This window comes from Scyliorhinus torazame, chromosome 19 (genome assembly GCF_047496885.1).
Source record: "Scyliorhinus torazame isolate Kashiwa2021f chromosome 19, sScyTor2.1, whole genome shotgun sequence".
Classification (NCBI taxonomy): Eukaryota; Metazoa; Chordata; class Chondrichthyes; order Carcharhiniformes; family Scyliorhinidae; genus Scyliorhinus; species Scyliorhinus torazame.
Genome location: NC_092725.1, coordinates 133,569,758 through 133,587,190, shown reverse-complemented (window position 1 = coordinate 133,587,190; position 17,433 = coordinate 133,569,758). Strand labels below are relative to the sequence as shown.

The window sequence follows — 17,433 nt, the reverse complement described above, 5'->3', positions numbered from 1 at the left end:
TACAAGCAGCTCCAGATTGTCAGGTTCTTTAGCGCTAATTCCGGTCCCGGCATGTCCTCAATCGTGGAACGAAAAACACCCCAACGGAAACGCAAATCGAGCAGCATTTAGCCCCAATGGCAACACCTTTCTCTCCAATAAAATATCCTGATAATAATCATCATAATCTTTATTGTCACAAGTAGGCTTACATTAACCCTGCAATGATGCCACTGTGAAAATTCCCCCGTCGCCACATTTCCGGCACCTGTTCGGGTACACTGAGGGAGAATTCAGAATGCCCAATTCACCTAACAAGCACGTCTTTCAGGATTTGTGGGAGGAAACCGGAGCACCCGGAGGAAACCCACGCAGACACGGGGAGAACGTGCAGACTCCGCACAGACAGTGACCCAGCAGGGAATCGAACCTGGAACCCTGGAGCTGTTAAGCAGCTGTGCTAATCACTGTGCTACTGCGCCGGCTTAGTAATTCTTAGCAAAAATGGAAGATTTGTGGCACACTCAACGACCCCCCCACCCCACCTTCATCCACACTTTCTTTATAGCACTAAATGACCACATTATAGAGTCCTCTAATCCAGTCTAACATGTTGGTGGTGGTTTGTCTGTCCACTCCATTAGCTTGACTGGATATACATTTTACCACTAGGCAACAAAGGCTTATTTTCATAAACCTGTAATAACATAACAATTCTTAAGGCCCTAGCAGTTGACTTGTAACCAAATTCAATACATTGCTAACCATTGCCAGCAGCAGAAATGGCCAACAAGACCGAGCTCACATGCGCCTTGTTGAACGTCGAAGGTATTGGCGGGTGATCACTGTTCTACTAATTCTGATTTGCTCAACGGGCGGCCAGTTACTTTGTCCAGCAATTCAGAGTGTCCAGGATCAATCCGAATTACTGACCGACTCTGTCTTCAAGGTCACCCAAGAACCTGTCCCGTAAAAGAAAGAAGGAAGAGACTTGCGTTCAGATCGAACATTTCATGCCCTCAAGACGTCCCAAAGCACTTTTTCACCAATTGGGCAGAATTCCCCGTTCCCCGACGCCGATTTTGTAATCGCCGATCGGGCGGAGAATCCGCTTTGATGCCGAAACCGGGGGCGGCGCCTGTTTGACGCAGATTTTCTGTGCTTCGCCCCCTCCAAAACGGCGGCGTCGTGCCGCACGGCGTTGTGACGGCCTCAGGACATCACCTGAAGGCCCTCCCCCGATGCGCCGCCCCCGATGGGCCGAGTTGCGACCGCGCGGTTGACGTGTGGTCTCAGCGGTCGGGAACATGGCGTGGCGGCTGTGGACTTTGTCCAGCGCTGCCACAGTCGGTGTGAGCCATGCTGCTGGCCGGGGGGGGGGGGGGGGGGGGGGGGCTTCCGCGAGGGCTTGAGGGACTGATTGGGGGGGGGGGGACTGATGGGAGGATGGCCAGGGTGGTACTATCTGGCAGGTCGGGTCAGTGCACAGCCAGTGCCATGTTGTACGGCACGACCGCTGCAGGACGTCGCTGTGCGCGGCTACGGACCCGGCCTTTCTCCGGCCGTTTATATCGTGGGAGCCAGGTGTTTTACACGGCACGGCCCCCCCCCCCTCACCGGTCGCAGCATCGGTGAGGGGGCGGCGTTGATTTTTTGCCATGTAAAACGCCACAGATCCTCCACCCTTAGGCTCAAAAAGGGTGACTCCAGCCCATTGTCTTTTGATGGATTTTCAAGTTGCAGCAGCCAATTTGTTCACAGTAAGGCCCCACTAATAACAGTAAGAGAAATGAGCAGTTAACCCAGTTTAGTTTTGGAATACATCCTTGGGATAAGGAGGGGGGCGGGGAGAGGGGCTGCCAAGGGACCTTTTGCATCCAACTGAGCAGACAGCCACAGCCCAAGTTTAACATCTCTTTCAAAAGCCAGTGGCCCTGTCATTGCAGCAATTCTTCAATCGGGTGCTGAAATGTGAAGCTGAAATATGGGTCCAAATGCCCTTGTGGTAGCAGGCAGACTGCTAACATGCAGCTAAGCAGGAATAACACTAAAACTAATATTGAATTGCAGGAGTGATTCTGTGACTGCAATTAAAATTTTGTCATTTATTTCCTGGTTTAAGACTGAGTGATTGAGGACCAGTTAGTGAATGAGCTAAGATCAGGAGAACCGTGAGTTCAATCCTAGGTCTTGTTAGGTTTGTTTGTCTCAGTTGGGCAATGATAGACGAGGTTGGCCCAGTGATTGGGTGGGGATAAAGAACTGGCCAGGATCCCTGCCTCTGATCGCTCTCCACTCAATGCTGCTCAATTGTTCGTGTGTCCACGTGTCTGGAATTGGGGCTCGGCTCGAATTTCCTCTCTTCCGCCTCTTTCCTCTTGCCCTGTGATTAAATAACAAAAGAACAAAGAAATGTACAGCACAGGAACAGGCCCTTCGGCCCTCCAAGCCCGTGCCGACCATGCTGCCCGACTAAACTACAATCTTCTACACTTCCTGGGTCCGTATCCCTCTATTCCCATCCTATTCATAACCTGACGGCATTGTCATAATATACATCTATGTATACAATGGAGTGCAGACAGGCAGTGACTGACACACAGGATGACCAGTAAGCGCACAGAACAGAGCAGCCAATCACCAGACCGGACACAACCACTATAAAGCCAGAGGGCACCAGTTTTCCCGCTCTCTCGGGACCCAGCCTCTGAGACAGTCAGAGTGAGTGAGCTGGCCAGTGCAAACACCATGTGGTAGCTCCTAAGTCTGGTTAGGCCAGTATCAGGTCTCCAGTCAAGTCAGCATAGTGTCAACCCACAGTTGAACATGTCTAATGGTTTAGATGTTAAATAAAATCGTGTTGCATCTTATCAAGTGTTGGCGGTCTGTCTCTCGCTACACTGCATCAAGTGCAGTCCACATCGACCCAGCCTACCCAACACATAAGACATAAGTTCAAATGTGAAGTATTGGCATGACCGCAAAGTACTGGAGAATGTGCTGAAAAAGTCATGTCAAGTAACCTATATATTCAATCCCGTATCTGGAATTTGATAGCTTGATTAACAAATCCAGCCTTTCTTACTCTTTGTGAAGATCAAAACGTAGAATCAGTTTGGGTGGAGATGAGAAATATCAAAGGAAAGAATTCACTGGGAATAATGGGTTTTCTAAGGAAGGTACAGCAATAATCTTGAGCAACTTTAATCTTCGGATGGGAAAATCAAATTGGAAAAGATTGCATTGAGATGAGCTCGTAAAGTAGATTTTTGCTAGAAAAGAGTCACAATAATAATCTTTATTATTGTCACAAGAGGCTTACGTTAACACTGCAATGAAGTTACTGTGAAAATTCCCTAGTCACCACACTCCGGCGCCTGTCCGGGTACACGGAGGGAGAATTCAGAATGACCAATTCACCTTACAAGCACGTCTTTCGGGACTTGTGGGAGGAAACCGGAGCACCCGGAGGAAACCCACGCAGACACGGGGAGAACGTGCAGACTCCGCACAGACAGTGACCCAAGCCGGAATCGAACCCAGGTCGCTGGAGCTGTGCTGCAGCGGTGCTAACCACTGTGCCGCCGTGCCACCCTAGCACTCGTCAGGATAGATTCACAAATATACCAATTGTAAAGGAAACAACAATTTATACTGCATGAGAAGAACTTGCTGATTGTTTGGCAAGTAGACACTGATTAGTAGAGGTGTTGCCATGGAGAAGGCACCAGGGAACAGTAAACTGCCAAGCTATTGTTTAAATTAATGAACTACCTTGTTTGAATTTAATTTTTAGATACTAAAGCGTTCCAATAAACTTCAGTAGACAACAATTACTGGGCAAGCTAATGGGATTAAAGGCTGCTGAATCCTTGGACTTGCTGATGAATCCTTGGACTTGATGGCCTGTATGCCAAGATCTTGAATTGGCTGCAGAGACATTGGCATGAACTTTCCAACCGTTTTTGCTGGCGGGAACTTGCCGTCCCGCCGATGGCGGGCCTTCCCGTTCCGACGGCGGCGATCCCCCGCCACGGGATTCCCGGGTTTAACGGGTGCAAAAACGAGAAATCCCATTGACAGCAGCGGGAGCAGAAGATCCCGCCGCTGGCCGATGGTGGGCAGCCACTGCTGCTGCGGAATACGCCACGGCGGCGTGTGGAAAATCGGCCCAGCGGATTCATTGATACTAATCTTCCAAACGCCCTTGGATTTTGGAAAGTTCCAGTGAGTTGGAAAACCAGAACTAGAGGCCGGAATTCTCCAGCCGTTGGGATTCTCTTTTCCCGCCGGCAGCGCACGGGTTTCCCAGCAGTGTGGGGTGGCTTCAATGGAAAATTCCATTGACAATGGGTTCATCCATTTAAATTGGTGAAGAGGAGCAATTCCTTCTTTCAGCGGATCAACCTTTTTATTGTTTGGAATTCTCTACCCCAAAGAGCCGTGGAGGCCGGATCACTGAATATATTCAATGCTGAGCTGGACAGATTCTTGAATGATAGGGGAATCGAGGATGATAGGGGAATCGAGGATGATAGGGGAATCGAGGATGATAGGGGAATCGAGGATGATAGGGGAATCGAGGATGATAGGGGAATGGAGGATGATAGAGGAATCGAGGATGATAGGGGAATCGAGGATGATAGGGGAATCGAGGATGATAGGGGAATCGAGGATGATAGGGGAATCGAGGATGATAGGGGAATGGAGGAAGATAGGGGAATAGAGGATGATAGGGGAATCGAGGATGATGGGGGAATGTCAGGATGATAGGGGAATGCAGGATGATAGGGGAATGCAGGATGATAGGGGAATGCAGGATGATAGGGGAATGCAGGATGATAGGGGAATCGAGGATGATAGGGGAATCGAGGATGATAGGGGAATCGAGGATGATAGGGGAATCGAGGATGATAGGGGAATGCAGGATGATAGGGGAATGCAGGATGATAGGGGAATGCAGGATGATAGGGGAATCGAGGATGATAGGGGAATCGAGGATGATAGGGGAATGCAGGATGATAGGGGAATGCAGGATGATAGGGGAATCGAGGATGATAGGGGAATCGAGGATGATAGGGGAATCGAGGATGATAGGGGAATCGAGGATGATAGGGGAATCGAGGATGATAGAGGAATCGAGGATGATGAGGGAATCGAGGATGATAGGGGAATGCAGGATGATAGGGGAATGCAGGATGATAGGGGAATCGAGGATGATAGAGAATCGAGGATGATAGGGGAATGCAGGATGATAGGGGAATGCAGGATGATAGGGGAATCGAGGATGATAGGGGAATCGAGGATGATAGAGGAATCGAGGATGATAGAGGAATCGAGGATGATAGAGGAATCGAGGATGATAGGGGAATGCAGGATGATAGGGGAATGCAGGATGATAGGGGAATGCAGGATGATAGGGGAATCGAGGATGATGGGGGAATCGAGGATGATAGGGGAATCGAGGATGATAGGGGAATGGGGGGCTATGGGGGGACAGGCAGGAAAGTGGGAGTTGAGACCAAGATCCGATACGCCTCGATCAGATTATGGTGGAGCAGGCTCATGGGCCATTCCGCCTACTCCCCACCCCCTCCTGTTCCTGACAATCTAATCTGGGGGCCTTCATTTTGTCTTTTCTTATATAACCGGGGGACACATTTCAACCATTAAGTGTTGTCTGGTATTTCATTTTGTGAATGAGTTTTGTTCTTGTTTTAGGCATGCTTCCGTTGTAAACTGAACATGAAGGAGGGCGACCCGGCCGTGTATGCCGAGCGGGCTGGCTATGACAAGCTGTGGCACCCCCCCTGCTTTGTCTGCTGCATCTGCAGTGAGCTGCTGGTGGATATGATCTACTTCTGGAAAAAGGGAAAGCTCTACTGCGGCCGTCACTACTGCGACACCGAGAAGCCACGGTGCGCTGGCTGTGATGAGGTAGGAAAAAATCAAAATCTATCGCTTATCAAAACTCCAGAAAATGTCCAATTTCAACATTTCTTTAATATAGATGTACTGAATCGTGGGATCCCGCTTATACGCAAAGGATCAACTCTGGTACAGTGTTGAGTATGTTTGAGCTGATGTACCATTTAAAACAAAATTAGTAGATAACTTCTGAAAGCCTGTTTTCATCCTGTACAACCCGACAGCAACTTGTGGCATCTTGGCTGTAAAATCCCAAAACTCTCGAATATTGCGCTACTGTTTTACTCTAATCCTGACCTTCAGTAAAACACATTGGGCAGCATCTAATAATTGAACTGTGATTTACAAATCTAATAGAAATATCTACGTGTCCCAAAAGTCTGCTGAAAATCTCAAAATGCATTTCAGTGAAACCAATATTTCATGCCTTTGCCCGAATAATCTTAGCTCATAGATCATAGAATTTACAATGCAGAAGGAGGCCATTCGGCCCATCGAGTCTGCACCGGCCTTTAGAAAGAGCACCCTACTCAAGCCCACACCTCCACCCTATCCCCATAACCCAGTAACCACACCTAACCTTTATTGGACATTAAAGGCAATTTAGCATGGCCAATCCATCTTTGGACTGTGGGAGGAAACCAGAGAACCCGGAGGAAACACACGCAAGCACAGGGAGGAAATGCAGACCCGGCACAGACAGTGACCCAAGCCGGGAATCGAACCTGGGACCGTGGAGCTGTGAAGCAACAGTGCTAACCACTGTGCTATTGTGCCACCACCTTGTATATCATTGCACCACATTGCCATTAGCCATAGAAAGGCCAACATCCAGAACTGGCTGGAAAACTCTGGAAACACTCAGCCGGTTCATTCAGTGACTGGAGAGAGATACAGTGAATGTTCCCCTAGTGCTGTGGCTATTGATGCATGTGTTGTTCATCGAATCATTCTTCCTGTGTATACACGTAAATTTCTTACATGTGATTGGTTTGAATTTAATATTCATAAAACAGCAATGAATCCCAAATAAAAGATGTAAGAAAACATCAAGAAAGCATGGCGCATGATAAACTTGTCCAACAAAAGAAAGCTTGCGCATTTTAAGACTTTGCATGGATGCACCTCATGCTCTGCGACCAAGACCAAGTGCACAAGTGACCCTTTGTTTTTCTTCTCAGCCAGTGTTTGACTTTATATTACCAAATATTGAGCATGTGATACTATCTAAAGGACAAACAGAAACTTTTATAACTGTCTGTCACTTACCAGATATGATCCCAGCCCTGGTAACAACTTCCAGATTTAAAAAATGTGGGAAGGACGGTCAGATTGCAGTTTAGCTGTAAATAGCGGAACAGATTTATTAAAAAGTAGCAGGTAAGCAGTAGAAAGGGACAATGTGCTATTTCTAGAGAGCCTGTAATTTACCCCTTCTCCAATGTCACAGAAGCAACAAAAGGCACTTTGCAGAGTCTGCTCCAATTGCGAAACCTGAATTATAGGCTGGAACTCGTAGACGGAGCAATAGCACGAGAGTACTTCTACAGAGCAGAACTGAGTGTATGCTGCTGCCAGTATAGCTCCCAAATCCTTTGAATTTGAAGTTGACAACTGGAGTACAGGGAATCAAAAGTTTGCCTTCTTTAGTTAAATCAACCAATGTCTACAGACTCCCAAGATATTTCGTTAACCCCTCCCTACGTGCACTCAGATGGGAAATCACAGTCCAGTTATGTGCTTCACTAATTTGATCGCTTTTAGGATAGAATACCATTTGGGCAGCACGGTGGCTCAGTGATTAGCACTACTACCTAGGGGCTGAGGACAGGGGTTCAATCCTGGGCCCCGGGTCACTGTCTGTGTGGAGTTTACACATTCTCCCTGTGTCTGCGTGGGTTTCACCCCCACAACCCAAGGATGTGCAGGTTAGGTGGATCAGCCACACTAAATTGCCCCTTAAGTCGGAAAAAAAAAATTTGGGTACTCTAAATTTATTTTAAGAAAAGAACAGAACTGAGTTCACCCGCAGTGACCTCCACATGCTTCAAAGTACAAATGCACTTTTTCACTTTTAAAAGTGCCATTTTGCATACCAGTCTTGTGGAAAGTCAAATACTGGGGCCCAAATTCAAAGGAATGAGCCACATCTCGACTCCGAAAAGTGTAAACTTTCCGATGACTTAGAAGATGGGACAGATTCCCATTTCTCGGGTAGACTAATTGGACAATTCTGGACTATCTTTTGAAAACCCTCCGCCACTTTGAGCTCTTCCCTAAAGAGTGGACTGAGAGTCAGGTTTGCAGCATAATAACATTGTTTTCTAAACAAAAGTACAAACAATAATTGAACTTGATGTGTGCACTATTTTCTATTCATCAAATGCTTGAGACAATTTTTTGAAACGGGCATGTGCGCTTTTATGAAAGGTCCCAGGCTGAAACGGATTGAGATTCTCAGAGCTGTTGAGGCCTGTTGTGGTCAACTTATCAGATTGTGGCCTACGGCCCCCAACATGTAGCCTAAAAAGACGAGCTATTTGCATAGCATCTCCGGGCTTCCTACACTTTTTGCATCAGTGGGAAATTAGTGTCAGCGAAAATCTACAGGACAGTCATTTTTGTCAGCTGCTTCGCTCAGTTGTCGTCTTGTATGACGTGTACAATGGCCGAAATATGTGAAACTATGATCACCTTAACTTTCTTTTCAGGTATCCCTGAAATGAAAAAGAATGTACATTATATATTGGCCAATCTCAGTGAGAGTTGAATGTAAACACAGTTACAAAGGGGGAAGAAGCATTTTTTACATATTTTAATTTTATTCTATATGGTTGCCACTCCTTTTTATGTATACATTGAGAGCTGAGAACAATTATTGTTCAGATGCGTAGTAGCAAGTTGCACAAGGAATTCATTGTCCCAACTTGGTGCAGGTCCTGAATTAAACATGAATATGTAAATATAGCACTTTGGAACATTAGTATTTGATGAAGAAGAAAAGACAAATGGGTTTCATTTTTCTTGCATTTTTCCCAACGTTGACTTAAAACAAAGACTGCAACTTAAAGAGTTGGACAGTGAAGGTCCCTCGTCGTATGCAGGGGATTTACTTTTGGAACGGTGGTTCACTAGCCCTGCAATGGGGTATGGGAAAACAACGACTTGTCTATAGGGTCTTCCCTTCTTTCTACATTCTAAGGGAATCAACAGGAAAGACCATGACACAACAATGAAACACAACCGTCTGGAATCCCGGTCCCCTAGATGAGTGGTTACCAGCGGTGCACCGCTGGCTGGCGGCGGCATTCTCGACTCGTGCTGCTTGTCACTGGGTTTTCCCATTGAAACCGCATCATGGTGCTGGGAAACCCGCGGGCGGGGGAGCGCTGCCCTCGGGACCAGAGAATACCGACGGCCACCGAGTTACGGCCAATTTCTCTAATTGTGCGGATAGGCAGATTTTGCGGAAAAGCTCTGACATCGGTATTCTGTGATGAACACCACATCCTGGAATCGCTATTATTGTGACTCCCACCTTTTGTAACGTTCATGGAATACTTTGGATCCCGTCGACACTTTCCCCATTTGTAAATCACCTCAAAATATACATTTAGTGCTGCAGGTTTTAAAGGCTTCGAGCTGGCTGCTCCGTCGGCGGGATCCTCCGCTTCGCGGTCAGCATGCTCACACCCGCGGATTTCCCAACGGCGTAGGGGTGCCCACAATGGGAAAACCCAAATGGCCGGCTGCTGGGACGGAGAATCCCACTGGCGGGGCGGAGGGGGGGCCGCACCAGGAAACGTGTGGGGGGGGGACAGAGAATCCGGCCCTTCATGGTTGGTTCAAGAATACTTCATATGAAATATAAAAGCTTATTCATTCCTTATGAAAATTACGTTCTTTTTTAAAAATAAATTTAGAGTACCCAATTCATTTTTTCCAATTAAGCGGCAATTTAGCGTGGCCAATCCACCTACCCGGCACATCTTTGGGTTGTGGGGGCGAAACCCAAGCAAACACGGGGAGAATGTGCAAACTCCACACAGTGACCCAGAGCCGGGATCGAACCTGGGACCTCGGCGCCGTGAGACTGCAGGGCTAACCCACTGCGCCACCGTGCTGCCCTTGAAAATTATGTCATAAGGATTGTTTCCATTTTTGATGCACATGGTGCGAATGAAGAAAATGCATTTTGTGAACATTACATATTCTCGCACTTGCTCTGTATCTATTTTATGTGATTTAATATCTCAGACAGATATTTTATTAATTTCATGGGATGTGGGCAACACTGCCTGAGCCAGCATTTAGTGCCCATCCCTAATTGTCCCTTGAAGCTGAGTGCCTTGCAAGGCCATTTCAGAGGGCATTTAAAAGTCAACCACATTGCTGTCGATTGGGAGTCACATGTAGGCCAGACCAGGTAAGGACGACAGATTTACTTCCCTGAACCAGGTAGGTTTTTACAACTGCGGTTTCATAGTCTTTTAATTCCAATTTGCTTTTAATCGATCTCCCAAATGTTACCATTTGCCATGGTGGTATTCGAAGCTACGTCCCAGAAGCATTACCCTGGGATTCTGAATTATTGGTCCAGTGACAACACTACTAACACCATTAATGACTACATATTGTGATTACAATGTGGAATTTTATTCTGCGCATTTATTCCTTGTTTCTCTCACTCCCCAGTTGATATTCAGCAACGAATATACTCAAGCCGAAGGCCAGAATTGGCACTTGAAGCATTTCTGCTGTTTCGAATGTGACTGTGTCCTCGCTGGGGAGATTTATGTGATGGTGAATGACAAACCTGTCTGCAAACCTTGCTATGTGAAGCTTCATGCTGCGGTAATGTATCTTGCCAGGACATCTGAATTTATAACTGGGAGGTTCTAAAGCTGCAAACGGCCATATTGAAGGTCGATCCCACCCTCTACTTATTCTTAGAGACTTGAGGGATTTTCAGTGTTTGTAACCTCTGCTAAAAATGCAGCTGTTTGTGGACAGATATTTTTGGCCCCACATGTCTTGTAAATGCACTTTCCTTTGTGCATATTTGGATATTTGATGGATCCAGCCACTAGGTTGATTTGAAACTGCAAACGATTGTGCCAAAACGCTTATTTTTAAAATATTCTAGTTGGCTAATTACCCATAGAAAAGGAAACGGACTGCTCCATCATTGAGCTATTAAATATTCGGCCATTTAGCACAGGAAGTGCCAATCGGGTCTGTGCCAACTCCCTAACTCTTTGCCCACAACCTTGCAATTTGTTTTCTCCTTCAAATCGTCATTCAATCCCCTTTTGAAATCTACTTTTGCACTACCCTGCTGCCCTATCAGGCTGTACATTCCATATCCTAATCACTGATTGTGTAAAGAGGTTCTTTTGCCAGTTACCTTATCATTTTACCACATCGGGTTTAATTGACTATTTTACCATCTGTCTAAAATGTTATTAGTAGATAATGTCTTATTTGAGATTTCTTGATCTTGTGTTGCCTTATGGAAGAGATATGCAATTGAGTTATTACCGTAGATTGCGGCAAAGAAGTCCACCTGTGAAACCTCCCAAATTCAGAGCAACTTATTTATGCCAAGTATAAAATGTGAATCATTGGTTGATATTGATGGTATCCAATTTGAAATGTGGGGTGTGATCGGACGGCCTCATCGCTCCCGATTCGGTGACACGACGAGGCCGTTGAGATTTGCAACGCTCGGAACGCCTTGCAAGACGGCGCAATCTAGGATGAATGCCCACATGTGAGAAACCTCGCCATGGTGCCATTTATCAGTGGTCCACACAAACCTGGACCAGATGCAACGACACCTGGGGGGCTCTCCCAGGCCATTGGAGGCCCCCGGGTGGTCAGGCTCTGGGCAGGGTGGCACCCTGATATTCTGCCACCTCGCCACCTTGGCACTGCCAGGCTGGCAATGTCCAGGTGCCAGGTTGTCCATGCCAGTGATCAGGCCTGGGTTGCCCTGCCGTTATGAGATGGGGTGAGGAGGGGCTCGATGACCCCCTAAGAGGTAGGTTTTGGGGTGTGTATCTGGAGACCACGGTGCGAATGCTGAGGGGGGTCAAGAGATTGGGACGGCATTTAAAAATGGCTCCCCGATCTATTTCTGCTCTAACAAACTGAACTCGTCAGTGCAGGAAATGAAGGTGTGTGTGACCTCAGTGTGGGCTTCCTCGTCGAGGCCATAAAGATTAACAGAGTTCCGAGAAACGCCCCGCTAAACGCGCCCAAAATTGGACATTTTTTTTTCCCGTTGAATCACGCCCGTGGAAAAATAACCATCACACCAGTAATTCAAATTTAATCAATTTGACACATTTTACTGAATAAGTTAATTCGACAAACATACCTTTCACTCAGAATCAAAATATTTTAAGAACAGCCAAAATGATTGTCTTCAGCATCCGATGCAAAGACTTCATCAAATTCGACCCGAGTCACTTTCGCTGTGGCATCATAATGTTCTTGCTCTGGATCAGATTTGGTGCTTGCATAATCAGAATCGCCCTCAACAACAAATCATCGTCCTCTCCATCCATTGAATTGGGTGTTCCACAGTTCCTGAAATGAAATGAAAATCTCTTACTGTCACAAGTCACATGATCTGCATTAATAGCTTCCCCCGATTTGATGATGAAACCGCAAAAAACATCAAACAGGGCAGTGTGCATTTTTCTACTCTTTCCGAAGGTTTCTTTCTCCACCTATTCAACTCGGCACAATCACGATCCTTGAATGGCTTGTTGCATAATAGCCACTAGGATAATGGCAATGAGGGTGTTATTTCTTCACTGGCACCTGTTGATGTTATTGGCTATATGGGACCTGAACACGTCCCACATTAAAAAGTTCCATTCTTTGCATAGGTCACTAGCATACCTATTTCACAAATTATCGATCCACATTATCGCTCCATCCTCATACATCCAGCTGTTGTCATGGACACACACAAAGTTCCTGCAGAGAACTTGCTTCTCAGTGTGGTTTTACATTTCAAAATTACCAAAATGGCCATGCAGGCTTGTACCACCGTGACTCTTGTCTTCCCATGTCCTGTGGTTTCCCGAGAACTGTTCTTGAACTTTTCCACACCACAGCTCAGCTGTTGGGTATACCAAAGATACTGAGCGTTTCAACCATGTTGCTGATGTGATATAATGGAAGCCTTGTGGTTTTGCCGCTGTAAAACGATGAATGACTGGAAACTGGAAATTTTGGCATGAGGAACTTCGGTGGTCCCTTGGTCTTCCGGCACAAGACATTCCCGTTAGAAATTTGCATCCCATAAAGCGGTTACACCAATCAGTTCTGATATCTTTGAAGTACTGAGTTAATTTTCCCATTTAAGTGCTATATACACATTACATTCCTGGTGATAATGTGACCATTCTAGTAATTCTTAAAGACCCAATCCAATATTTGCCTCTCAAGATCAAGCACGTGCTGGCCTGCGCTCCCCGGGCACATTTAGGTCTTGGGCGGATTCCTTCCTCTTTCAGTTTTTCACAAACGCAGAGTTTCCTCTCTGCTGTGCAGCGACTTAACAAGTTAGCAAATGTTACAACTTCAAGGTTCAAATCAGCTTCGTGCTTCATTCTTTTTGCCAGAGGACCAATTTCTCTTCAACGTTCACCACGGGTGGTCTGCTCTGTGTGAACGTGTCTTAAATTCCTGGACATCTGAGCAACACCGTTTGCGCAGCCTGCTTGGTCCCAGGCACCAACTTGCAAGAAGAGCAAAACGTGCATTTCTGAGGTGAAAGATTGAGGCCAACTCCTAATGAAAGTGTAGAATTTCATAGCAGAAAAGGGCTTGACTTATATGCTAAGTATAAACTTAATTATAATTTTTGGCACCAGGTAAACGGGGTTGACATGTACGTCACAATCTACGGTGTTTTGTTTATAACAAGTGAGGTGCTAAAGATCCAAAATGCACAGGTTCTAGCCTGAGGCAGGACAGGTGGTGGTTGAGGCAATGATTCAGGATGGGTCCTCTCCCACCACCCATCCAGGGTTTTTTCTGGCAGCAGAGGCAGCTCTCTATTGGCCGATGGTGGGATTTTCCGGTCGCGCCATTGTTTACGATGTTTTGTGTGGTTCGCAGGTCCTGTTGCCAGGGAATCCTTCGTCGTGGTCGCCTTCGACGATACAAAAGAAATCCCACCCAATGTTTTCCACTCCAACCAAGGACATGAGACCATGTCTTACCACCATTCAGATAGCCTAACAAAATAGCCACGCCTGTTAACATTGGAATTATTTTATTAATCTGAGACCAGCACAAGGGGCGAGATTCTCCGACCCCCCGACGGGTCAGAGAATCGCCAGGGGCTGGCGTGAATCCCGCCCCCGCCGGTTGCCGAATTCTCCAGCACGGAGATTCGGCAGGGGCGGGAATCACGCCGCGTCGGTTGGCGGGCCCACCCCCCCCCCCCCCAGCGATTCTCCAGCCCGGATGGGCCGAAGTCCCGCTGCTGGAATGCCTGTCCCGCCGTCGTGGATTAAACCACCTCTCCTACCGGCAGGACAAGGCGGCGCAGGCAGGCTCCGGGGGGGGGGGGCGTGGGGCGATCTGGCCCCGGGGGGTGCCCCCACGGTGGCCTGGCCCGCCGATCCGCCCGTGGGGGCACTCTTTTCCTTCCGCCTTCGCCATGGTGGAGACACTCCACTGCGCATGCGCGGGGATGCCGTGAGCGGCCGCTAACGCTCCCGCGCATGCGCCGCCCGGCAATGTTATTTCCGCGCCAAAGGCCTTTCCCGCCAGCTGGCAGGGCGGAAATCAGTCCGGCGCGGGCCTAGCCCCTCAAGGTTAGGGCTCGGCCCCCCAAGATGCGGAGGATTCCGCACCTATGGGGCGGCGCGATGCCGGACTGATTTGCGCCGTTTTTGCCGCTGGTCGGCGGACATCGCGCCGATTATGGAGAATTTCGCCCAAGGTTTCTGCTGATGATATACTGGGAGAAGGGGTAGTCGATTTGGTTGGTGAATCGCCAAATGGAGGATGAGTTGAGGCACAGTTCCTTCACTTCTTGTAAGTACAAGAAGAATAAAAGAGACCCGGGTTAAGTTAGTCCGATTTTGAAACAGGAGACTGAATGGAGAAGACCTGAGTGTTGGAGTAAAAGAGGCAAGAGATCCGTTTTTGCAGCTAGAAAATGGGCGAGATCTTCCGGATGTTCATGCAGGACGGATCTTCCAGCCCCGCTGGCGATGCACCCCCGTCATGGGTTTCCCGGTGGCATGGAGTGGATTCAGTGGGAACTCCCATTGACAGTGGTGGGACCAGAAGATCCCGCTGGCGACCAACAGGGAGCTTCCTCCCGCTGTCGAGAAACGCACCGCGGGGAGGCGAGAGACTCGCGCCCCTTGTCTCCAAAGAAAGGTAATGTCAAAAACATGTAAAGTAACCAACAAACATGGCACGCCATGGGGCTTACGACCTTTAATTCTTTTAGGGTAGAAGTGAAACTGTAGTAATTGAGGTTGGTTTACAACCAGGTTCCCAAAATTTGTCATGAATACCATCCCACTTGCCTTTATACATTTCAATAATTCTAAATTTTTGATTGACCTTGTCCTATTTGGATTGGCTCATAACACAACCACTTTTGGGAAAACCAAGGGAGTGCCAACGTGCGACATTCCTTAGAAACTACGTCTCATGAGTGGAGGAGGTCGGGGAAAGATGCACTTGGTTAGAACGCAAGCCAACTGCAGCAGGAATGCAGTCCAGGATGAAATGTCCAAATCTCGCGCGTTGCTACCAGATAGGTTTTGGTAAAGGCCGATGTGAATTCTGTACCGCTGACTTTCTTCCTCTGCATCAATGTCTGATTATAGGTGTGCCAGTGTTGTCACAACGTCATTGATCCAGAGGCCCAACGTGTTACCTATGGGAACTACAACTGGCATGCCTCAGCTGACTGCTTCCTGTGCTCCTGTTGTGGCAAATGCCTGATGGGTCAGAAGTTCATGCCAGTGGAAGGAATGCTCTTCTGCTCGGTGGAGTGCAAGAAGAAGGTGATGTCTTAAAGAAGAGGCAAGATGCACGTCAGCGAGTTGAAATGCTGATTACAACCATCCTTTTCTTCAATTTCTACGATTTCTACATCATAGATTCTGTTGCTAGCGTATTGTAAATTGAGGGATTTCTGTTTTACCACAAAATATAAGCATTTGTTAAATGATCAAACATCGCGTTGAAGGGTTGAATGCATTGCATGATCATGCTTAAGGAATCTATAAACAGCATGTACCTCTTTTACTGAAAAATATGTGCACACTTCATGAAAAGCATCTGTATGATCGGAAGATCAAAGCTGGAAATCTCATCATTAAAATATCTGAAAATGCATTCCCTTTTTAATACTTGGAAAATATACGTCCAGGCAGGACTGGAGCTTATGTGTACATTCTGGGGCTCAAAATAAAATTCTACTTGATCTTGTTTTTCACTCAATGTTCAGTATTTCAGACTTGGTGTTTCTGGCAGCTATCATGAGTCAGGTAGCAGCCAACATTATAGGCTATGTGCCTGTTTTAGGGAGCCTGGGGGAGTGGAAAGTCAGGCTTCCCAGGTAAAGCTGCAGTGAGCAGGCGAGAGGAGAGATCTGATTAAATCACCATCCACACCAGTCTGCAGAAACTGCGTTGGGGGTCGATGGGGCGGGAGGTAGTATGCCATAGATCTCTTTGTGCTGGAAGGTGAGTTTTCTCACTCGCTCTGCAGATGAAGATTTAGATGCTGATGATATTGAGGGCCCAGGCTACCTCAGTAAGCAATGCCGGACAATCATCACCCTGCAGCATTCTTGTGCAGGAAAGCTGAGGAGCAGTCGCAGGAAACTAACCTTGGTTCCATAGGAGAGACACCTGCTGTCCTTTGACAATCACATCATCCCTGTTGCCCAGTCCAGCAATGCCCTTTTTAGTGCCTCGGAGACAGCTGTGCTAATTATCCCAGCTCCTGCGGAGAGGCTGTACTCTGCAGCTGAATTGGAACATACAGTGCAGAAGGAGGCCATTCGGCCCATCGAGTCTGCACCGACCCACTTAAGCCCTCACTTCCACCTTATCCCCGTAACCCAACAACCCGTCCTAACCTTTTTGGCCACTAAGGGCAATTTATCACGGCCAATCCACCTAACCTGCACGTCTTTGGACTGGAAGGAAACCGGAGCACCCGGAGGAAACCCACGCAGATACGGGGAGAACGTGCAGACTCCGCACAGACAGTGACCCAGCGTGGAATCGAACCTGGGACCCTGGCGCTGTGAAGCCACAGTGCTATCCACTTGTGACTGTGCTACCCACTTGTGCTACCGTGTTGCTAACCTATGCAGAGTTTATCTACCGTGAGTGTCTGAAGTGGATCACACACAGCATTCCACCACCTAAGTTGTAACCGCTGGGAAAACACTTCATAAGTACACGAGGGTGGATAAAGAAATACACAAAGGTGTACAATGCACAAATGCGATGTTCAATTAGT

The 17,433-nt window shown here is 47.4% G+C and overlaps 1 protein-coding gene across 1 annotated transcript in view; it reads left to right on the top strand.

Annotated features, from left to right (window-relative positions):
• Positions 1-16,389, top strand: part of tes (testis derived transcript (3 LIM domains)) — a 76,375-nt gene extending 59,986 nt beyond the window's left edge. Inside the window, exons 5-7 of the mRNA XM_072485268.1 lie at positions 5,701-5,916; positions 10,603-10,761; positions 15,783-16,389. Coding sequence (XP_072341369.1) covers positions 5,701-5,916; positions 10,603-10,761; positions 15,783-15,974 — 567 coding nt within the window. The 3' untranslated portion in view covers positions 15,975-16,389. The remainder of the gene's footprint in view (positions 1-5,700; positions 5,917-10,602; positions 10,762-15,782) is intronic.
• The last annotated feature ends 1,044 nt before the right edge of the window (positions 16,390-17,433 follow it).